At 44.2% G+C, this 24541-nt stretch overlaps 1 protein-coding gene across 7 annotated transcripts in view; it reads left to right on the top strand.

The window, feature by feature from the left end:
• KATNAL2 (katanin catalytic subunit A1 like 2) overlaps positions 1-24541 on the top strand; it is an 89703-nt gene that overhangs the window by 62473 nt on the left and 2689 nt on the right. For all 7 annotated transcript variants that reach the window (XM_072952306.1, XM_006217798.4, XM_031692347.2 and 4 more), the window contains 6 exons: positions 38-115; positions 3001-3099; positions 5054-5117; positions 5316-5434; positions 9869-9960; positions 12139-12249. In XM_072952306.1, the coding sequence (XP_072808407.1) occupies positions 38-115; positions 3001-3099; positions 5054-5117; positions 5316-5434; positions 9869-9960; positions 12139-12249 (563 nt within the window). The remainder of the gene's footprint in view (positions 1-37; positions 116-3000; positions 3100-5053; positions 5118-5315; positions 5435-9868; positions 9961-12138; positions 12250-24541) is intronic.

The following is a 24541-nucleotide window of genomic DNA, read 5'->3' on the forward strand; positions in this document are numbered from 1 at the left end:
CGTATTGTAACGCGAGGCTTTCTATTCCCACTGTCAGGAACGGCTGCTGAAGCCTCTGAGTGCATTTATTGGCATGAACAGTGAGATGCGAGAATTGGCAGCCGTGGTGAGCCGGGTAAGATCTGATATTCGATTCACAAATTTACGGAGGCGGACTGGGGCTCCTGGAGCATTGTGGGCTGCTTCTTTTATTAATAACAATAAATATGATCATTTATTTATAAAGTGCCCCCACTTGCAAAGGCACTCATATTGTTTAGAGGCACAATAATGCATGATAAATAAATTATAGAATCATAAAATTACAATACAAAAAGCCCACCATCTCACTACAGAGGCCAAGAAAACCCAAAGAGAAAAAGACATAGAGTGGAAGGGACAGGTGAAAGGTTTTAGAGCTGAGCCAAGAGTTAAGGAAAGAAAGCCTCTTAGAGAAGGAAAGAGCACGTCTGCGTCTTGTTGAAATAGTCAAGGCCTAGAAATAGGGATGTCGGGAGTCTGATTTCATAGTTGGAAGTTTCCATGAGAAAACAGATTAGCAGGAAAGCTCTTACCATCCAGACTCCTGATTTTTCAAGCTGCCCCCAGAACCTGAAGGCAGTGAAGTCTAATGGTTAATGACAGAAGCTCTGGAATAGGTTGACCTGGATTTGATGTCTAGATATTCCTCTGTGTGACTCTGGGCAGGTTCCTTGGGAAGAGAGTAGATTCCTGAGTTACAGGAGATTTCTCTAATTTCCAGTGATCTCCTATTTAATGAAGGACTGAAACCTAGGCAGGCTCAGAGAGATGTTTAAAATGATGCAGAAAAACTGCAGAGCTGCTCTGAGGTCACGAAGGGTTCCCTGGTTCTCCGTGCAGCCCAGCAGTTGTCCCCTGCACGCCTCTGATGTGTCAGGCATGTGCTGGCGGCTGGAAGCACAAAGGTGAGCCAACCAACACAGTCCTTGCCCGCAAGAGTTTCTTGTCCCACCAGAAAGGTGCACTTGGAGAGTGTAAAGGATGGTTCTCATTGTGCCAAAGAGTGGGGAGGGCATTAGCAAAGATGATACACAGGAAATAGCCATGTGAAAAAGACTAGAAGAGGGCGGGGGAGGCAGTCTGGGCAGAGGTACACACCTGTGTGTGACATTGCACAGCTCATGCAGTGTTTCTAGTGAGCCAAGAGGGACGCAAGAGGTGGTGGGTGATGGGGCAGGAGGGAGAGCCCAGGGTTCCTGAGTGCGGGTGCTGTGAACTGGTCCCAGGCTGCGTCAGGCTGTAGGGGACAGGGAACCTTTGAAAGGCATCCATCAGGAGAATGGGATAATCAAATGTGCCTTTTAGATAGCTTGTTCTAATGACAGTGTCGAAGGATGTCAAAGAAATTGAGACAGGGAGACCAGCTCTGAAGTTATCACCTGGGAACGAGGATGAGGGATTGAGCCAGGCTGGTAACTGGGGTACATAAGAGAGCAGAGACAAATATTTTTTATAATCCCAAGTCAATAGTCTTGTTACTGTGTTTGCAAAAGGACAGCATGACTAGTGATGATGAACTTGTAGAGTGGAAGTGGCCGGAAATGCTCCCATCTGGAATCCTTTCTAGAGCACCGTGGGAAGCGGCTGGCCAGCCTCTGCTTGAATGCTGACAGTGACGGGGAGCTCACTACCTTGAAAGGCAGCCCTACTGAGTTCTGACTGATGACTTTTGATCAATATAAGGAGGAACTTGCTATTGGGAAATTGAACACTCCCATGTGGAACTCAATGTCAGCTCTAGGAGAGGGCAAGAAATACTGCGACCTTGAACTCCAAGGTGGCTGAATCCCCATTGTGTGCCAAGCTTTCCCTAAGAAAGTGAGGTAATGAGTGTTGAGTGGGCCGGCATGCAGGTCTGTCCTTTAAAGACAGGGTGCTTCTCCCAAGATTTTGGAAGACTGAGCCCTTTCTCTGTCGTCTCACCCAGGAACGGATCATATATATTCTGCACCACCAAAATCACCTGCATAAATAGTTCTCTAGTAAAAAGTGTCTCCCCTGGTGGAGGAAACCGGGAGGTTGAGGGGACAGGAGTGGGAGCCTAACAGCTCACCAACATTTAAAAACTATGTTTTTATATTTTTGAACCAGGTGATTGTATCACTTACTTAAAAATTCAATAAACATAAAAGTAGTTTCCAGATTGTTCTGTAGTCACTCAGAATGACTTTAAAAGGGCGACTTTTTCCTTTTTCTTTTTCTTTTTCTTTTTTTGCTGTAACATTCTGGATATTCAGTTTGCCAGAAATAGCTCCTACTGAAAAAGGCCCCTGAGTGGCTCTTCTGAGCATCTTCTGAAATTGAAGTTTGGCAACTGTAAATTACTTATCAGTAAAAGCTACCGTAATTGATTACCCTCGGTGTTTGCTGCAAGGCTCTGCTCTGCGAGCGGAAAACTGTACTTTTGCTTGGTTGTTGGCGTCCTGGATTTTGTTGAAGCAATCACGCCTGATGGAAGTAGGGAGCGATCACTGGGGAAAAAGAGAAATTGGTTTCAGAGGAGCATTATCTCTTTTATGCAACAAATTAAGAAAGTGTTTTCGAGATCAAGGAGCAAGAGCGAGGCAGGGCAGCAGCTAGGAACCATGTTTTGGAGTCAAAGCTAATGTAATTTGAAGGCACCTTCTGCAGCTACTTTGATTAGGGTCATAAATCAGCATGATTTGCTATTGACTGAAGACAGGTCTAGTCCATCGTTAGGAGATGGTTTTTTTTTTCACCCTAAAAGTACCATATTATATCAGCAATATCTTCTTCAGGGAAAATCACTGAATATTTTCATGGCATCCCTTTACTGAACTAACCCCAAATATATATACACATATGTAGTATGCGTATATACACATATATTTGCTATGAAAAGTTTTTATCACAAGCACTCTATGTCCTATTGTAAGTCCAGTATTCTGTGTTCCTGTGTTTACTACAGCTGTGCAGGAGAACATTAGTTTTAACAAAATGATGAAATCTGCATTGCAGGACATTTATCTCCATAATCCGAACATCAAGTGGAATGACATTATTGGGCTGGATGCAGCCAAGCAGTTAGTCAAAGAAGCCGTTGTGTATCCCATCAGGGTAAGGATGGGAAGCCTCTGGGGAGCTATTTCTGTTCATTCTCCATTGGACAAGCTGTAGGTCACACACCCGCCAGGAAGAGGAGGACAAGGATGGTTTTCTGTCCACAAGTTATCTTTTTGCCTGTATCACAATGCTTTGTCCACACCGGAGCACCAAGGCCCAGTCCATTCTAGGCAATTTGACATCATGTTATGTATTGGCTGAAGGCAGGTGTCTGCCCTAAGTGGTAATTTAAGATCTAAGACTCTAGTATGTATGATTTGTCAGTTACTATAGGTTCAAATCAGACAGCCTCCCTGAAAATATACTTATAGTGGAAATAACCCCGTAGGAGGGAGCATCTCACTTTGTTTGCATGGGTCTCCCCCCGCACCCAACACCCCTATCATCTGGGGCTTTGCTGTGGGCTGGCTGTGCAGACGAGACAGCCCCTTCCAGGGCATCAGTCAGGAGAGCCATCGCGTTGCTCTCGTTGCTCATTCTTAACAAAGCTTTGTGCAGAGCGGCTCACTAAACAGGAAGAAAACTAGAAAAACGAGACTCTCCATGTTTGCTTTACGGCAGTGATGATGGAAAGGTCAGTGTACCACCCAGCGTTTGCCCCACAGTGAGCGCAACAGAACAACAGTCATGTGTTCCTTTGCAGTTCTAGGGGTAGGCACTTTGGGCTGGGCTCGGCGGGGCCGGCTCATCTCCTCTTCTACTCCTCGTATTTGCTAGTCTTGATTTTCAAGTCTCTTCTTATATTCACTAAGGTCCCACGGGCCAAATTCACAAGGCCAAGTCCGGATTCAGGTGGTGGAGAAATACACTCTGCCTCTTGGTGGAAGGAGCAGCAAACAATTGTGGCCATTTTTGGTCATCTCCCACAGTCAGGGTTACAAACTGATTTTCTTGAATAATCTATTTATGCTCACCTCTGAGCCCTTGCAGCCCCGGACTTCTGGTTGCTTCTATTCTAATGAGTTATTCTGATCAATACATTTGGATTGTTCTTTCCTTTCTTACTTCCTGTGTCCCGACATGGGGGTGAGAAATATACTGGGGTGCAGAATGAGCACCAGTGTATTCCCTGTTTCCTCCAAGTGCCTCTATTGTGCAAGTCTTCTAGAAAGGCTAGACCATCTCACTGAATCTCTCTGGATGTGTTATCTCCGTAGTATTGTAAGTACCATATGATGTCGAGAATTTGACTTTAGCAAGAAGCTAAAAACATCTAGTTATAATTTTACTGTTATTTTCCCTTCTCCCTTCTTCTCTACCAACTCTACCTTCCCTCCAGATTGTCTGAATTTGAACTAATGGGAGAGACTCACTGAAGTTCCATGCATGTCCTGTTTGGAGTCAGTGTCTCATAATATATTCTGCACTGGATGGTCTCAGCTTCCAAATCAGGCTTCACCAGAGCTTTGAGCTTCATTCACATGCACCTTCATTTATTTGTTGGTTCTCGTGTGCATCTTAAAGAACATCCCTGCTTCACATCATTCAAAAGATTGCCCAATGCTCTGCATATAGAACTGTGGGAGAAATGACATTATACATGCAAGAAATGATGAAAAGGAAAAGTACCTACATACGCCTTTCTTCTCCTTAAAATGCTCTTTTAAAATGCTGCGAAAAGGGGGGAGGGTATAGCTCAGTGGTAGAGAAGCCCTGGGTTCAATCCCCAGTACCTCCATTAAAAATAAATAAATAAACCTAATTACCTCCCCGACCCGAAAAGAAATGCCACAAAAAATAAGCCATGCATCCCATCAAGTGTGAAGGTAAAGTTGGGATAAATAAGATGTATACATAGAGATCGAGAGAAAGCCAGCCTTCAACAAAGGAGGGCCCAACCCAGAGGCGTGCAGCGCTTCTCTGGTTTTCCTAGCTGGCCGGGGTGGGCTAAGGGCGGGCCGGCTGCCGTACAGGGGCCAAACCTCATCGTTGTTCCTTGTTCCCATAGTACCCGCAGCTGTTTACAGGAATTCTTTCCCCCTGGAAAGGACTGCTGCTCTACGGACCTCCAGGTAAACAAAGCTTTCTATTCTGGCCGCAGAATTAAGCGTGCGTGCAGTGGATGAGCTGCCCCACCTGTCCTCACTTCAGGACCGGGGCAGTGACCGCTGAGGAAGCACCTCGTTCTTGGCTTGTGCGACTGACTTCTGTCTGTAAGCAGAGGAACGGAGTTCGAGGGTGACTCGTCTTTTATCCACCTGTGTCTCTAGGTACCGGAAAGACTTTACTGGCCAAAGCTGTGGCGACAGAGTGCAAAACAACCTTCTTCAATATCTCTGCCTCCACCATCGTCAGCAAATGGAGAGGGGATTCGGAAAAACTTGTCCGGGTAAGGGTGCTTGATTTGGGTTTTTTCAAATAAGTGCCGGCCGAAAACAGTGGTACAAAATGATGTTACGTCGTATCTGTTTTTAAGTGACTTACATGTTCGACATCCTAGATCTTAATTACCAGAGACCAGGAGGTGGACTGACTGCTCTATGCGGGTATCAGTCATGCCCCCCATCAGCAAACATGATCTCCCTCCCTTTGGGAATTTGACCAACAGCTCTTTTTTGATTGGTGCAACTTAGGAATGCAAGCTGGAAAAGATTGTTCCTGAAGTGGCCTATTTTTCCTTCATTCAAGAAGCATTTATTATTAAGCATGTGCAGTATATTCAGTTATTTTTTTAATGTATTTTCTTTTTTATGCATTTTTTCCTATTAAAGCAAAGCTAAATAGGATTGTTCTTTTTTATCTTAGTTATTATTTTTGTGTGTTGGGGGAGGTAATTAGGTTTATTTACTTATTTGTATTTAATGGAGCCGCTGGGGATTGAACCCAGGACCTCATGCGTGCTGAGCATGCGCTCTACCGCTGAGCGAAGCTCTCCGCCCCTTACGCAGTTAACATTTATTGAGAGGGTATCACGTGTGCTAGTCCCTATACCAGCTACTCCAAGGAAGAATCAAGAAACGTAAAACTTCGTGATTCTCTGAGATGCTCTGAGCAGCTTTCCTCCACGGTGCCCACAGCCTGCAGGGATTTTTCTTCCCTTCAGAGACTATTTCCATCTTTGCAATATCTCCTTCATAGTATATGGTACAGTGTTTATTATAAATTTAGCCCTATCTTCCAGTCACCTTATGAGACACCTGTTTTTGATTCATGCCTCAGTGTAACGTGGATCCTTCTCAGAAACCTGTTAAACTCTGGCGCTCTGTAGGGTGACTGATAAGTCATCAATACTAAGAGAATCTAAATCCGATACATCTTCCGAAAAGAAATTACTCTAAAATTCTGCTTAAATTACACTGCCTTGGATAGACTCATTTTCAAAATGTTATGGCTTATTTGGAAGTGATAATGAAGTATTTTTAAAGGATTAATTTACCTGAAACAGTCTATCGTTTATTACTTTGATATTGTTCCCAAGTTACTTCAAATATGTAAGTTTTTCTAAATTCTTACCACCCCTAGCAGAGTGTAATTTGTGGAAATCTATGCTGACAGCTTCCATTTCATTGTTCTTGAGTCTAACTCAGGGCCAGATGGGGTTACACTTAGCTGCTTCTGGTTAGCTAGGTTTCAGTTAGCTTAAATGCAACTAACTAGAATTCTTATCCGCCTAAAGACTTTTTTTTTTAACATTCCTTTTCTGTGTGCTGAGGAACAACAAAACTTACAAGAGTTCCCCAGAATCTGTTTAGATTCATCTCCTATTGTGAAAAATGGTGTTTAGAACTATGCAAGGTGCCCAGAGAAAGAATCCCTTACGTCCCCTGGACAGGACTTTCCTAGGCAGAAGAAGAAATTTAGATGTTTTATGACTATTCTTAACAAAGATTTAAACTAGATGGATTTTCTTGTTTAATGCTGAATAGCCAGGGAAGTCTTTTAACTAGAATGCCTCTTTCTCTGCCAGCATTTTATGTAAAGTTTTCCTCTGCTTCAGTATTCTTTTGTTAGACTTCTAAGTCTAGGAAATGATTCTGCCCCCAGTTTCTTTCTTTCCCTTACCATATACTTAAAAAGTAATCTTTCTTACAGAACAAAATGGTATATATAGAGCCCTGAGCCTTCTCCCCAGAGGAAATTACTGCAGTTGCTGGTGCAGCCTTCCAGGGCATTGATTCAAGACCTTGTGGGCTGTTTGCACTTAACAACGTAACTTGAATGTTGTTCCACACTTTTGTGGATAGACAGAACATGTTTTTTATGTCTGTGTGGCATTTCATTGCATGAGTATGCCAAAACGTGATTAACCAGTCTTTTCTTAATGGACATTTAGGTTGTTTCCAGTCTCTTGCTATTATGAACAAAACTGCGCTGAAGGGTCTTTGCATGTAAGTGTAGTGTAGGGCAGTTAGTTTCTTTGACGTAGAGTTGCGGGGTCAGAAGGAAAGAAAACCACTGATTGCCAAGTTCCCTGCCAACAGGGTTGCACCAGCTTACACTCCCATCAACGGTGTGTGTGTTTGCTTCCTCGCCCCCCGCCAACACCAGGTGGTACCCAAATTCTACAATCTTTGCCAGTCTGATAGTGAAAGTAATATTTCAGTGCTCACATATGCATTTCTTTAATTGTGAATGAATTTGAGCATCTTTTTATAGATTTAGAAGATACTCGTTTTTCTTTTTTTTCTGTGAAATATAGTTTTACTTTGGACATTAAAAAATAATTCAAAGGGAGAACAGCTAACTTCTGCTAACCTTCAAGGATCTTATTACTCATCCTTTCAGAAATTACTCTATTTTCTGAGCCCTTAGAAAGAGCCTTAGCTGGAAAACCTTGGTCATGCCGTCAAGATTCTTATTGTGAAGCCCTTCAAGACCTTCCCCTAAATCAGAGAAGCTTTCCTACCATTTGCTTCTCTTTCTATTGCAATTAAAGGGTTATTTATAGGGAACCCTTCGGTTATGTCTCTCCCTCCTCCCTAATGTTTGTGCCTCTTAGGAGTTGATGCTGTTGAATAGTTGAGTGGTGTTGCTAGCAAATGCACACACCTGTTGGTGCTTACGTCTTTCAGCATTCCCCCCCCAACCCCCAGTTGTATGATTTAACTTCCTCTAAGTACTTTCGAAATTTTAGACTAATGCTTCCAGAGCACTTACCACTTACCCACTTACATTCTCGGGCCGTGGGAAGAGCAGTGTTGTCAGTATGGGGTCGTGGGCTCCAGATGTGGGTCTCCTTCCAGCGGGATGTTTGGTCTCAGAGAGTCTCTTGGTCTCTCTGCACCTTAGGGAGCTCCTTAAAAATGTGTATCGTTCTAAAAGAATTCCAATACTCCCATTTTTCATTGGATAGATTGCTGCTGTTGCAATTATTCTTAATAACAGGTATATTCTTTTTGTGTATATATATATTTTTAAATAAATTTTTTATATATATTTTTTGAGCTTTTCTTTTTTGTGATGGGAAGACAAGCTACCTGCTTCTAATGAGGTGATCTCTGTTGTGTCAAAAAGGCATTGGAGAGGCTGCCGGCCCCTCTCTCCCCCTCTTTGGAGATGGCCCGCACTGTGTCTATGGAGTGTGTACCTACTTTTACTCTAATCTGAGCACCCAACCCTCACACCTCGTGGCCTTTCTCTTGCCTTTCCATGTATCCCTCTAAACAAATCTACCTTTACTCAAAAAAAAAAAAAAGGCATTGGTGATGAGTGTCCCAGCACTGACACTGTTCTCTTAAGCTGCTTAGGCTGAGCCAGTCGTCTTGGCCAAATGAAACAGGACTCTGTGAAAGGAAAACACTTGGGCCTCAGCATAGAGGCACCACACACATCAGCAGTGGGGAGGGCGAGGTGTTTCCCACAGGCAGGCCTGGAAGGGACGACCTGCTCCTACCGTGAAAACCACAGTCTGGCCTTTTGTGAGCCCTTCCCCTCTTACTCACTCTGTGATGCTTTGCCAGTGCTAAGTGACATGGAGAGTAGATCTCCTATGCCTATTAAAGGACACCTGTTCTTTTCTAAATCTCTAATGCTTTTGCTGATCAACCAGCGAAGAATTGTATATGGTGCTCAAGAGATCAGTTTCAGGGTTAAAAAAAAAAGGTATAGTTTTTTATACTCTTTTCATCACCACCGCATCTCCCTTTAGAGCTCTTTATTTTGTTTTTATATGTCTGTTCTTTTGCTGGTTGCTTTCCTATTCTTGTTCAGTCTATAATGTTTTATTCTGGGATGGAATATTTTACTCAATTGGGAATTGCCTTCAGGTACCTATGCCTACCAAGTAGCAGTGCTGGGGACCCCGTGGAGTAATTTGGGGAGCAGAAAAGGGCAAAATTCTTCAGCCTCACTACCCATGACTGGAACTGCACCCTTTTCCTGCCATTCTTCTTTCTGAGAATAACCCTCTTGTTGTCCCTAAGTGTTAAAGGGAAAAAAATCATTAAGTGATTTTACATGGGCCTTTGTGTCCATATAGAACATGTCATTAGCAGGGCGTCTCAGGGGTTAACTAACCAATTGGAAGCTCGGGAACTGAGTTTTATCTGAAGCTCTCCCATTTATGATTAGTAACCTTGAGCCAACCCCTTATTCTCTCTGGCTCTAATTTTATCAAGTGATAAATGGGAATAATTGGACCATCCAACCCCATGGGGTGGTGCTAGGGAGAAATAATCATAACGATTATAAAGTTGTTGTGAAATAACAGAGTGTAGCATAAATGCTTCATCTGGCAGCCATCGTAAGCTTTTAATCTCTGGGAGCATCTGAGGACTTTAAGTAGGTGAATTTGAACATGTGGTTGCTTTTCTCCCCCCACCAGGTGTTATTTGAACTTGCCCGCTATCACGCCCCCTCCACCATCTTCCTGGACGAGCTGGAGTCGGTGATGAGTCAGAGAGGCACGGCTCCTGGGTAACAGACAGGGTTTTTTTGGTCATCACTTCTCCCCTCTTGTAAGTGTGTTTGATGGTCGGAAGCCCATCGACATTTACCAGCAGAATGAGCCTATTAATAAGCCCACAAATTTTCTGCAGACACACGGAAAGCTCTTTAAATTAGATCCTGTTAACTGAATAGCTGACTTAAGTAGCTTTTGTAACTGGAGGAAACGTCCTGCCCCCTCCCCCCTTCCCCACAGGGTGGTTTGCAGGCCTGAAGATCACCCAGCCCCACGCTCCCGGGCTGCCGGAACGGTCCTGGCGGCTCAAAACAGCTGCCCGTGAACGCCTCCTCTGGAGCCAGAGGGGCTGCCTGCGGGGGATGGGGCTGCCAAGGGCCAAGTCCCGGGAGGCAGTCCCCGACAGGGTGTGTGAGGCCAGGGAAGTCACCGCTTCTCTGTGACACCAGGTTGTGGCTCAGCCTGCTCGATTTTAAATATGTCACACGTGTTGCCTCTAAAGATTAAGTGTCCGCTAATGTCCCCAGCAGGAGAGAACATGCCGCAGACTAGTAAGTTTCTCCGTGTGCGTGTGTATTGTAAGAGCGCCTTTGTGTCTTCCTCAGCGGTGCTCTTTGAACCTTTTTACCAAGCCTGGTGTCCCTGGCTTGAAAGACAGGCCTCTGGGCAATCTCAGCACAGCTGCATGTATTGATGGCCTCTAAACGCCCGTCGTCAAGGCAGAAGTCACAGTGATAAAAAGCAAATGATTATCTCACTGGAAGTATAACTACAGTGTCGTTTGTGAAATTTTACTTATTAGAGATCATTCTCCCAGCAGGGAAGACAACCACTGAAATGCACCCAGGATGCATGGGATGCATGTCGGTGATTGAAACGCGACAGTTTCTGTGGCTTAACGGGTGCTAGTCAGCCCCGGGCTGGGCACTCTGCCGCTCCAGGCCGGGCCTGGTGGGAGCAGGCAGCTGCCCGGGGGCCAGGCTGGGAGCCCGCCGCACCGCCCTGGTGGTCACTCCCTCTGCAGAGCCCCGCGCACCCGGCCCGCCTTACCTTACGGTGGTGACACTCGCTCTTAGATGCCCTCTGTCCGTCTCCGTCCCCGGGGTTCTCCACAGCCCTGATTGAGCTAATTTGGAAACTCTCCATCTGCTATCCAGGCGTGTGTCAGTTTCCTTGTCTGGAAGTTTCACACTAAAACTAGAGTCTTCAAAGGATCAGACCATAGGAGCAGGTGCTCTGAAGACTTTCGGGGTCATATTATGTTAAAAGAATAATAATTACTGTAAATGCTAAATAAATACGTAACTATACTGTGAGACGGGCTTCTCTCTTAGATAGTAAGGGCTACCGTTTCTTAAAAGACCCAAAACCTTGGGCTGCTACCATACACATGGAGAGATGGGAATTTGAATACCATGTTGTGCTAGAAAGGCATTTTTGGTCCTTTTAACTTGGTCTACGTGAGTGTAGAGGAAGGAGGGCCTGCTGGAGGTGGCCAGTGTTTAGAGCTAGTTTCTGCTGCACGGGTCTGGTGGTGTAGGGAGCTTGTTCCTTGGCGGGAGGGTCACAGACAGTGGTGGCAGTGGTGGCAGCGGGGAAATTGGAGGGTGAATTTGCACAGAAAACCGCCTCTAATTTGCTGTGTGAGGAAAGCATAGTTTCCATGTCATTTTCTTGCCTCTTAGAAGAGAATGAAACAGATTCTGTGTGGTATTTATTCATCTCTCTTCTGGGGTAGTTTATATCCATAAATTGGGCTAAAAGAAATAGTGTGTGTAAAATACTTCCATGCCTGCTGTATAAATAAAAAGGATTATTTTCAATTAAATCATTTTTTAAAAAAGGGTAAATAATACTGCAGGTAGACATACCTGGGCTGCCTTTACCCCACCAGCACCACTGTCTCCCTGGGAGGTATTTTCCAGTTCACTACCAATCTTTGGTGCTCTTTTCAATATCATCGTTATATTCATTGACTTCCTTTCTGTTACTCTCTGTTTGAAAATAGTACCAATTTCTTATTTTCTCCAACCCTGGGACGAGTAGCTCCTGAGAAGGTGGCGGGGAAGGGGCTGGTTGTCAGGAGGTAGACCCGGGCTGAAGTCACTGAGTCCTTGCTGTGGGTGTCACTCTTGTCATGGAAGCAAAGACCCTTCCTCTCGGGAGAACCTCACTTCCTCGTCTTCCTCTAGGGGAGAGCACGAAGGGAGCCTGCGGATGAAGACAGAGTTGCTGGTGCAGATGGATGGGCTGGCTCGCTCCGAAGATCTTGTGTTTGTCTTAGCAGCCTCCAACCTGCCGTGGTAAGAGATCTAGGGAGTACGTTTGGAATACATTTCCGGGAGCCTCTGCGTACAGATGGAGGTACTGTGTTGACCACTTTGGGCAAAGTCTCCTCATTGGCTTTCAGCCCTAGTCCAGTCCTCAGTCCTTGCTCTCTGTACTGCGAAGGGATCTGCCTAGAAAGAAGCTACATGGGCCAGGGTTGTCTCTGACAACATTTAAAACGGACATTCTGAGCTGAAAGCCAAATGATTTACTATGTTTAAGCAGGACTTTGGCAGAGAACTACAAAATGCTAAAATCTCCAGGACTTACAGACTGTTCCAGAAATAATATGGATTTTAACAGTGTTAAAATTAAACTTTTATTTTTAAGTTAGGAGGAAAAACCTCTAACGTTGCACAGTAAATAGGAAGCTAACTGATCTCTAATTGAAAATATAATCTACTCTTAGAGTCTTTTATTCAGACTGTATCTCAGAGTGGTGTAGGAACAATTCTAGAAGTAGAACTGGGAAATAAGAGATGCTGACTAGAGAAAAACAGTATCTACTCGGAAAGAATATTTTAAAAAATAATTATAATCCCTTTGTAGTTCCAAGAATATTTTTGCGTACATCATTTCTTTCGAGCTGCAGGTGAGACAGGAGACAGATAAGGAAACCATTCGCAGAGGGGGACCAAGGTCAGAAGAGGTCAATCCATACAAAGTCAACAGCACATTGACGGAGCTGGGACTCCTGACACCTTTCCCCCGTCCCCTGTCCTGTCCATTTCTGTTTCCACGTTCAAAGATGAAAAGAGACATTCTTTTGTTCATGCTTGCTGGTCCTCTAGTTCCCCCCCAAAAAGAAGTCCCTCAAAAGAGATGAGGATCTCCATGTGTAATCTATTATTTTAACTATATTCATAATTTCAGCCTGGCTCCACCGCTTCTCAAGTTTAGAAGGCTTTTCTAATGTGCTAACGTGATCAGCATTTTACACTTTGAAGACAGAGGTGTTTACACATGAGGCGACAGTTGAATTCAAACAAAGAACCATCACTGAAATGTGGCTGTGAAATCCTTTAGAGAAAGAATCTCCATTCCTTCCCCTGTTCGAAACGGAGCTGAGCATAACCACGTTACTTCTGTACCAGGGGCCCGGGAGAGTCAGCTGAGGAGGGTGTGTGCAAAGCGGAAGGCACGGTGCATGGTTCTGGGAAGGGCTGTGGCGACGAGGAACAGAGGGCCCCCCTCCCCGCCGGGAATACCTAGGTCTTCGCTGAGGAAGCCATTGTGTTGCTTCAGTTTCCCTAAGGTGATCAGTTTTGGGTAAACCTCAAATAAAATAGTTCAGAGAAGGAAAAAAAAAGCTAGTAAACAATCAAAATTAAGAAATGAAATGTAGAAAGGCTTTTCTGAAAGAATTGTGGCTCATGTCAAATGGTAAATACATATGTGCTTACTCAAGACTTCAAAGGTAGATTGATTAGATTCAGGATCATTATAGTGTTTTAGCAAACATACTTCATAGGGGGTGCCATGTACATCACACTGCGTCGCATGCAGAAGTACGTAACGCCCTGCTGCCCCCCTTTTGGTGTGTCAGGCTCCTCCAGTGCACAGTTCCCATCCATAGGTTTAGCATCCATTGATGACTTGGCCTAAATCACGTATTTCTCTAGGGGTGTGATTCTGTCATTCCTTCTGATTGACAGCTGGAGTTACTCTCTATGACAGAACTTTCTCCCATTCAATAGGGTCGTTTGGTTACCCTGAAATATAGTTTATAGCAGAAAAGCAGGATTCCTTCTCTTTGATTTTTAGACTCATGAGGTGCTGCCCTAGCAATCTCCAGTGGTGACCAGTGAATCACCACCCCCCACCTCCGTCTTATCACAATCTCATGACTTGTTTGCTATAACCTCGTTTCGTTTTTTTTCATAGCTTTATTGGTAAAAAGTTCACATACCATACAATTCACCCATTTAACGTGTACAATTGAATGATTTTAGCTATATTTTTTATGGTTGTACAACCACCACCACAATCAATTTTAGAACATTTTTCTTCACCCCAAAGAGAAACCTGATATCCATCAGCCATCACCCCCAAATCCCCATCCCCGGCACTAAGTAAACACTCATCTATTTTCTGTTTCTATAGATTTGTCTCTTTTTATACCTATGAGTGGAATCATTATGAAAACTCTGTATTTAATCATTTGGGGATCTACTAAACTGTTTTCCAAAGTGGCTGCACCATTTTACATTCCTGCTAGCGACAGATGAAGGTTCCAATTTCTCCACATCCTCATCAACACTTGTTGTCTGTCTTTCTGATTATCGTCACCCTAGTGGATGAGAAGTGGTGTCTTGTCTTTTTGATTTGCATTTGCCTAATGACTAATGATACCGAGCATCTTTTCAGGTACTTATTGGCCGATGGCATACTTTCTTTGGTGAAATGTCTTTTCAAATCCTTCGTCCACTTTACAATTATTGAGTTATACATTTGTTTTATATATTCTGTTTTATGTATATGCAAGTCCACTGTAAGATATATGACTTGTAGAGCTGCTTTCCCATTCTGTGGCCACCGGTCAGCCCTCCCTCCCTCCCTCTCTGGATTTTTTGTCCCTCTCTCTCTTTCTGCCTTTGCTAAATGTCCCATGTCTGTTCTGCTTGCCGATCTCTGAGCCTTTCAGAAGACCTTGTAACTGTTTATTCTGCAGCAGCACTGTCTTAACAGAAACATAACATGAGGCATACACATACCTTAAAATTTTCTAGTAGCCACGTTCAAAATGTAAGAAGAAACAGATAAAATAAAATATAGTAACATTTCCTATTTCACCCAACATAGCCAAAATATTATCATTTCAATATGAATCAATATAAAAGTTATTGTGATATTTTATGGTCTTTTTCATATGAAATCTTTGCAATCGGTGTACATTTTACATTTAGGGCACGTTTCAGTTTGGACTAACCCTGTTTCAAGTGCCCAGTAGCCACACGTGGCTGGTAGCGAGCGTATCGGGCAGTGCAGATCCAGAGGCCAATCAGGCTGCCCCCATGCTGCTGTGACAGAGGTTGATAACTGCCTCCCAATATTCACTTCGTCCTCCTAATTTAATAATAGAACCCCAACTTTTGGATTCTATTTTTTAGCCTCTCCTGCTGTTAGGTGTGGCAAAGCCAGGCTTCTTTGTTATTTGCACAAGGTGACGCAGGCTCAGTCTGAATATGCTGCCCCAGACCTGGAATCAGGCACTGATTTACAGAGCCCTCCTTCCCTTCAATGGGAAATACTGTTTTTAGAGATCACAGTCTCACAGTTACGGGTGTCCCTTGCTCGTGGATTATCATTGCTTCTTGGCTTTTTGATTGGGCAGAGCTAGGAAATACATACCTCATTTTCAAGACATGTTCATACTAGTATGTCCCGTTCAAATTTAAGATGGCAAGGTTTTTAGTTAAATTATTTGATTTTATATTTGTATCTTTTCTCTAATTGTGAAGATGTTAGTTCTTAACAACATTAATATAATTACTATTCACTTTATCCTAATATGCAGATTATGTAGATCTCCCACCATGCAGATTATGTGTCAATAACGAGTTTTCAGAAATAGTACCAACATGATCATGGCAGTAAACATTTTGATGACGACAGTGGTACAGACCTGGCGTAACTGAGATGGGAGAGCTAACTTGGGATTTCTCAGCCGCAGCACTCCTGACATTTTGGGCCGGATAACTCTTAGCTGTGTGGGGGCCCCGGTGAGCCAGCATCCTTGGCCTCGCCCCACCAGATGCTGGTCACATCACCCTCAGTTGTGGCAACCCAAATATGTCTCCAGGCACTGCCAGATGTTCCTGGGGGAGGGGGCAAAGTCACCCCCAGTTGGGACTTCTTGGACTAAAGGAAGGAATGACAGACATTATATGGAGGCAAACTATCACAAGCACCACTAACAGGCTCCAGTTTTCTTTTGAAGAACTCCATAAAACGACTGAACTTGGTTTACTTACACACAGGTGGCATATTATGGAAATTGTTCTGTATTGTGATTTTTTCCAGAAGAAAATGTTCTGCAGACCTTTCCAGATAAGGACAGAGCATCCTCCCTCCCTCCCTCTTTAGCTGCGTGTTTTGCATCTTGTTCATATGCTAGTCTATCCCAGTCACCTGCTGATGGGCGTTTGGGCTGTTCCTACTCTTCTGCGGTTACAAAAACTGTTGCCGTGAGTAATGGTGTGCATGTGTCTCTTAGTGTATTTGCTGGTGCATCTTTGGAGTAGGTTTCCGGAGGTAGAATTGCTGGGTCAGAGGGTTCGTGTGCATGATGTTGTAACAAAGGCTACCAGACTTCGCTCCGTAGAGGTTGTACATTTTGTGCTTCTGCCAGTGTCCCGCTTTCATTACTTAACATTATAGAAAGAACATTTCCAATGTCATTAAATAATCCTTGAAAATTGGATCTTGTACTGGCTGCCCAAAATTCCCACATGTGAATATACCACAATTTCATTAAACATTCTTTTCCTGTTGAACATACATAATGTTCCCAACTTTCTCTATTATAAGTAACACTGAAATGAACTTCCTTGAATAAAAATCTTCAACCAAAATCTAGTTAATTCTTCAGGACAGAGTTCTGAAAGTCGGAGTGCTGTATCAAAGGGTAGAGATGTTTATTTAAAGTCCCATGCTACGTGTTGTCCAAGTACTTCTATTAGGAAATAGAGTGTATTTTTATCAATATTGGGACAGACCTTTATTTTGGTTTCAAGGTCTTAGATGAGGGAATAAAGTTACCTAATTCAAGCACTCTGTCCTTCTTGGGGAAATAACTCAGTCATACCAAACTATGTAGAACCCAGTCCTACAATCCCCAAGGAAATTTTTGATGGTTAGTGTTATTTCTCATCTACAGCATCTTCCAGGGCACTAGACCATCATTTACTGCTTGTTAACTCATCACTTCCCCTAAACAAATCCATTCTGTCCCAAAGGGTTAGTCATCGTCTCCCTTCTCAACAGTGGGACAGTGTGAGGTGTCTTAGTTTATTCAGTGCCTCTCCGCTGAGGAGCCCCTTCCCTGATCTATAGCATCACAGAGAGGATGAGAAGGAAGCAAGATTTAACAGCTCATCTGTGTCATTTGATGTGTAAATAAGCAATGAGAGGAGTAACAAAGGTTGCATCTTTAATATTACCACTCAGAGTAATAGCCATGGAAGGAGCGTTTAACAAGCACCATCAGGACTAATTTGACCCGGCTCAATTGTTGAGTATTCACAAACTCAGGCCCAGGAGTCCAGATGGAAACAAAATACTGAACAGGGCCATTAAAGCGAATGCCATCTTTAGACGTCTATTTAACTTGATGGTAGTTCGTACAAATAAGGTGTAAAAATTGGGTTACGTGTGCAGCGTGTTGAAACTCATCTTTTCTTTGCTATTTGCAAAAGGGCTAGACATTTCACTGTCCCTCTTAAAAATCACCCGCCTGGAATAACCAAAGTCTGGATTGAAAAAAAACCTTAATATGGAGAAGAAAGCATAAGATCCAAGAGATTACTGCACTGGAAATGGGCAGGAATGTACCGTGTAAACTGGCTTCTTCCCACATGAGCTCCCTCCTGTCTGGCGTGAGATGTCTGCAGAAGGGTACACATGTGACTGAAGAGCTCAGCGGGTACAACCCCGGGCTTTTCCACAACTCCATTCATCTCCTGGGCTCCAGGGGGAAGCTATGCTCTCTGAGGTCCTACCTTTTAGCCTCCTGCCTTGACTGTCATTCACTTCTAAATTAATGTTTCTCCAAGAGTGGTCTCCCACAGGTCAGTAAGCATAGTCCAAAAAATGGGTCTAATGTCTAATAAATTCAAGAGATTCTGAGTTAAGTAGAGTTCAGCTGACTTCCCCCATGGCAGGACTTCTCACCGTCTTTAAGATGCTGTTGTGTGTTGTGACTCTCCAAGAAAAGCTATGAGAAAGCAGTATGTTCCATTTTCATTTGACCCCAGAATTCCTCCCTTAAGGAGCATTTCATCAGACCGGTGTTCAATTTGAAAGCCTTCTGGGAAACTGGTTTGCATTCATTCACTCTGATCTGATGATTGCATCTTTCATTGCAGTTACATTCAATTAGGCTTTCAGGCTTTTAAAATCTTTTATAGTTTTTTAAAAAGTGACAAGAGGCCCCAAATGAAGTCACTTGTTATAAGCCTGCGTCACCAAACTGAGACTCAGTACCTTATCTAATTGCCGTTTCAGCCTCCCCAGGAGTGTAGCCTTAACCAGTCAGGCTGGAATTACCTGGTGGGCACTAGTGAGGTCATCTATCGAAGGACTCCCGCTGTCCCCCAAAGGAAGGGGACCTTACCTGAAACAGTCCACTCTTTGCTGATAACTTCCTTCTGCCTATAAAAGGCTTGCATTTTCTGCAGCGTTTCAGATAGAGCTCCTTTCAGTTTGCTGGACGGGATGCTCTTGGATTCCTGCATCATTGAATAAAGTCAGTTAGGTCTTTACCTTTACTCATTTGAATTTTGTTTTTTAACAATGGCACGTTTGTGCGTACCGGTGATGGAACTGCTTCTCTCCTTACAAAACTCCCCTCCCCCACGCAGTAATATTAAGTCCGTGATCCCCACACGTGGTTGGTGGGTGACTCTGATACAACCAGGAAAGAAGTGTGTGGTACAGGGTTTCGTAGGTGCAACGGGGCAGACACGTGACGACTGTGTTGCCGGTGATTAGGTTCTCTTCTTGTCACAGAAGAGACAGGGAGGTTATGAAAGTCAAGTGAGGGTAGAGAGCGGGCAGGCTCAGGTGAGCAGCTGCCCTGAGTTTCTTTGGCAAGTTGTTACATAGGGTGCAAAAATGAACGAGCGGAATATTCACTGGGGAGGGAAGGGTTTGGAGTCATATTCCGTGATTTTCATCCCGACTCCACCTTCCTGAAGGGAGGATGGAGGTCTGTCCTTATTTAGTCTGAATCAGAAGTGTCATGGCATCGGTGCATGATGGGGACTTCTAATCTGCAAGGCTAATTTTATTGACGCTTGTCTTCTGCTTGTGAGCTCGCTTCTCAGAATGAGAAGTGGCATCTCTGAAGATGACAGTCCCTGCATAGAGACTACGTCCTTCACCTCATCTTCAAAAGCACCGCCCAGCCAAGTGAGTGGAATGAGTCATCCCCTAAAATCATCATTTTCATTGTTTTCACTAAAGATGAAAATAGAATGTTTTATTCCCACTGCCCAAGTTGATGCTGGTTTTCTCTGTTAATTCAAACGAGTGATGCGTATAGAATGCTAATTTTCAACAAAGCGAATCAGCTTCCCAAGTAGAGCCTGAGCTTTAAGGAAGCATGAAGCCAGCCGCCCCGCACCACTAGTTCCTTCATTCACCGAAGTAGTATTTACTGAGCACCCGTTGTAAGTATTCTGCCTCATGGAGGGAAGGGGGAACCCAAGATACATGGTCCATGATCCTTGGCCTCTAGACGCTGACCTTCTGATGGGACAGTGGATGAGAGATAAATGCAAATCACTATGACGTGAGGCTGTAGCCGGCCATGGCACTGGTACCGACAATAAGCAGAATGAAATTGTTATTGGGAAGAGGCCATTTCCGATGAAAGATGTTTCAGGAAGAAGGCACAGAGAGCACTTGAGTGGGGCCTGTAGAAAGCCCCTGGCTCTTGGCAGACAAAGTGGAAGTTCCCAGTGAAGAAAAAGGCCCGAGTAGAACCTCAGCTGTGATGGCAAAGGACAGATTCAGACAGCAGCAAACAGAGCCGCTTGGCCCACGTGGGCGGTGGAGGTGGGAGCCAGCCTCTGCGGGGCTCACTGCGGGAGACGCTGTCACCTTCAGTGCCGCCTTCGCTGGCTCCCTGTCAGCGACCAGAGGATACCACAGTTCCTTAACCTGCTCCGCGTGGATCGCCACGGTCACTCGCTCCGTGCTGGCTGTGGACATCCTGCAAAGACTTTGCCTACAGAACTGAAGGTTGCTTTTCTCTTCCCACACTGAGATGGTTCGAATTTCATGTTTTAACTACAGAATGAACAAATGAGAATTGTGTTTGGTTTCCAAATTCTGTCAGAGTTGGCATGATTACTGTTCCAGGAACAACATGGTTTAACAGGAGAGCTGGGCCATGGGGCTGAGGGAGGGCCCCAAAGATTTAGGGCAGGATCCCAGGTGCTCAGTGGTCCATGCGGACTGCCTCGGTGGCCAGTGGGCGCTGCCACGTTGTATAGAGCAGTGGGTGTGGGTCCAGTGGCCCGTGGTGAGGTCTGCGAGCCTTCCCTGTGTCACATGTCACGCTCGCTGGTTGCTTTTGACCTCTGAGGTGAGGGAACTACCAAATGATGAAAGGAGATGAGAGAAAAGAATAATGAACGTCTCAGAATCAAAGTGTAGCAGCTACAGGGAGTGTTTTCTGGCTGCTGGAGGTTAAATTTTTCACATAAACATATTGACATAAAGAATGATTCCTGGGTACATTGCATTTGTCCTTTTGTTTCCTCCCCTGTATGATTCTACTGTTATTGATGTCATTAAAAGTGCATTCATCAGGCCCCGCTGTCAGCGAGTGGCACTTATTTTGTGCCCACAAGCAGTTTTGAGGTAAATCTCTTGCTTTAGGGCATTAGCTGATCAATACGACCATCTGCAGTGAGGGACCGGTTTCCCACCTGGACTCCCATTTTCCCAGCGCGTTCGGGGATCTGGCCTCCCTCTCAACACGAAGTCGCTCTGGCCGGGACGGGGAGACCTGAAGGTGCTCCTGCCAAACAGCCCGCCTTCTGCAGCCCTGCCCTTTCTGGAGGGGCAGCTGGTCCAAGGAAAGGCCTTGGAAGAAATACGGCACCTGCTTGTCACCCCGGCTCTGCCTTTTCCTCGCCTTATTCTCTCTTCCTCCCTGGTTTCCAGTTTGGGGTTCTCAAGTCTTATCTCATCCTTGGAGTTTAGGGGACCAACATGCATGCCGTCCCCCGGACCAAACCGCTCCTCTGTTCACTTAGAAGCAGGGAGTTTGTCGTCGGCGTCGCTCCTGTGTGCTGGAGACGTCGCAGTGACAGTGCACTGGGCAGGTGGTCGGCGTTTCTGAACTGAGCCCCTAAGTGTGACTTCCACGGTTTCTCTTCTCTCTCCTCGGCCCACCCTGCGCGGCTCACTTCACCGCCTCCTGCCGCTGCTTCAGGCCCAGCTCCCTGCTGCTACAGCCAGCCTGGATTCCCGCGGACGTACCCGGCGTCCAGTTGGTGTCATCTTCTTGGAGACGTGTTTTCCAGAGCCTTCTGTCCGGCTCCAGGCTGAGCTGGCTGTCCTCTGCTCCCGGGACCCCGCTCGTTGTCCTGCAGACTTCCTTCTCTTTCTGGGGCCCTTTGGTTTGGTTTCTCTCTCCCATTGGTACTTTCCTGATAAAGGGACATGGGAGGTAATCTTTCTAGGCTTTGCATGTTGAAAATCTCTTTTTTCTAGCTTTCCATTTAATTGATGATTTGATCAAGATTCAGATGTCTACGCTGGAAAGTATTATTCCTCAGAACTCTGAAGGTGTTGCTCAATTTTCTTTGGTCATCTCACACTGCTGATGAGAAGTCTTCTCCATCCATTGTGTGCAGCCCGTTTTTTCTCTCTGGGAGCTTTTATGAGCCTCCGTTTGCTCTCAGGGTTCTGAGATTGCCCCGTGATGTGACTTTGAGTCTCCTTGCAGTTGCCGTGGTGACTGCCCCCGTGACGGGCACGGGCTGCAGAACCTCACTGTTCCGGTTCAAGTTCAGAGCCGCCATTCACTAGCCTTGACTGCAAGCTAGCTACTCAACTTCTGGGCCTCAGTTTCCTCATCTTACATGGAGATAACAATAGGAGACCTACCTCACAGGGTCGTTCTGCAAATTAATTAATATCTGAGAAATCCTTCAAACAGTGCCTGCCACTCGGTGAGTGCTATTTAGGCATCAGCTTTTATTAATATTTCAAATATAAAAAAACAATCTCCCAGAGGTCTGCAAAGTTCCCTTGACCCTGTGTCTGCAATATAAATGTTGGCCTTGAGGGGGGCGTGGTGGTGCAGGTGGCTGAGTCTCTGATGTGAGATGAATTTCAACAGGGTGAGGCTGACAGAGAACAAAGCAAAAGAGAAAAAGAAATAGGAAATTGTTATTGCTGGTAAAAAAAAAAAAAAAGCCCTTGGATGTGGACTCTCTGCCCAGGATCGGAGGAATAATAAGTAATGAAAAGTCACAATCTTTTAAGAAATCTGGCCACTCCAATTCAGGGTTCAGATTCGCTACCTTGAAAGGTGTTTTCATGTTTTCAGTTTAAAAGGAACTATCATGACATAGATTCAGGGTGAGAGTAAGAGAAACGGGAGGGTGTTGGGGAAGTTCCTGGTGTCTTCATGAACGAGAAAATCTGGTTACAGTGTTTTCACTGCTCCTCTTTATTAGAGGCTAAGCCAGACTGACACATAGGCACCTCCAGTTTCCATACTAGAAAATCAAACAAGGATTTCCCTCCCATCTTGGGACCTGAAAATTTAACATATAAGGAGTTCACAGACACACTCAAAATGATCTGTTTTCACTAATTTTTAATTGAAGTGTAGTCTATTTACAATGTCATGTTAATTTCTGGTGTACAGCACAGTGATTTATTTATGCATATATATATTCCTTTTTATTATAGTCTATTACAAGGTATTGAATATAGTTCCCCGGGCTATACAGCAGGACCTTGTTGTTTATCTGGTAGTTAGTATCTACAAATCCCGAACTCCCAATTTATCCCTTCCCACCTCCTTTCCCCCCTGGTAACCATAAGTTTGCTTTCTATGTCTATGAGTCTGTCTGTTTTGTAAGTTCATTTGTGTTTTTTTTTTCAGATTCCACATATAAGTGATATCATATGGTACTTTTCTTTCTCTTTCTGACTGACTTCACTTAGTGCGACGATCTCCAGGTCCATTCCTGTTGCTCAAATATTCTATTCTTTTTTATGACGAAGTAGTATTCCATCACACACACACACACACACACACACTTCTTTATCCATTCATCTGTCGATGGACATTTAGGTTGCTTCCAAGCAAGTAAATAGTGCTGCTATGAACATTGGGGTGTATATGTCCTTTTGAATTAGAGTTTCCTCTGGATATATGCCCAGAAGTGGGATTGCTGGACCATAGGGTAAGTCTATTTTCAGTTTTTTAAGGAATCTCCATACTGTTTTCCACGATAGTGGTACCAAACTACATTCCCACCAGGATAGGAGGGTTCCTTTTTCTCCACACCCTCTCCAGCACAAAATGATTTTTTTTTAAATTGAAGTACAGTCAGTCACAATGTGTCAGTTTCTGGTGTACAGCACAATGTCCCAGTCATGTGTATACCTACATAAAATCTGTTTTTAATAGGAGTTGTAACTCAAGGTAATCAAAGAGCCCCAGTTAATGAGGAAAAGCTCTACTTTAAATAATAATTCCAAATAACACATTTGGAATGGAAACAATTTTAAATTGCTGTTTTGCACACCTCTCATGAAATAATTGATTCAAAGACCATGAACTAGTTGAAAGGGAATGGGAAGCGAGGTATTCACATGGTGCCAGAATACTATATGTAGAATAGTTACTTACTTGCACAGAGGTGAATGAGAGATCATGCAATGAAGAGATCTGTGGTCTCCAGATGATCTCAGTAATTAAACACCACATCACTAGCTGGGACACACCAATATGTGGATCCCAATGTAACAAATATGAAAACATCATCATCTATGAAATATACTTGCCAAAAATGTTTCTCCTGATTCTAATTAAGCTTTTACATCGAGCCTTCCATCTTGGAGGACAGGGGATGGAGGAGCCAGTTTACCTGATACCGTGAGCAAAACCTCAGGTGAATCCGGAATTGGGGACATTGTACAACTAGCCTTGTTTTCTTCAAAAAGGAGCCGAGACAAGGAGACTGCTTTAGATTACAAGACATTTAAGAGACATAATCATATGCAGTGCATAATCCTTGATGGAGTTTTGGTTGGAAAAGATATTTTGGGTGTGATTGGAGAGATTTTACTACGGAATGAGCATTAGACATATTATGCACTCAGTGTTAATTCTGTTAGCGTCATGGTGGTATTGTAGCTATGTAAGAAATTGTCCTCTTGGGGAAATGCATATGAGGCATTTGGGGGTGGGGGTTCGTGATGTAATTTACACCAAAATAATTTAGCAGGAAAAGATAAATAGATATGAAGCAGATATGGCAAAATGCTAACTGTTGTTGCATCAGGATGGTA

This window comes from Vicugna pacos, chromosome 30 (assembly GCF_048564905.1).
Source record: "Vicugna pacos chromosome 30, VicPac4, whole genome shotgun sequence".
In the NCBI taxonomy this organism is placed as follows: Eukaryota; Metazoa; Chordata; class Mammalia; order Artiodactyla; family Camelidae; genus Vicugna; species Vicugna pacos.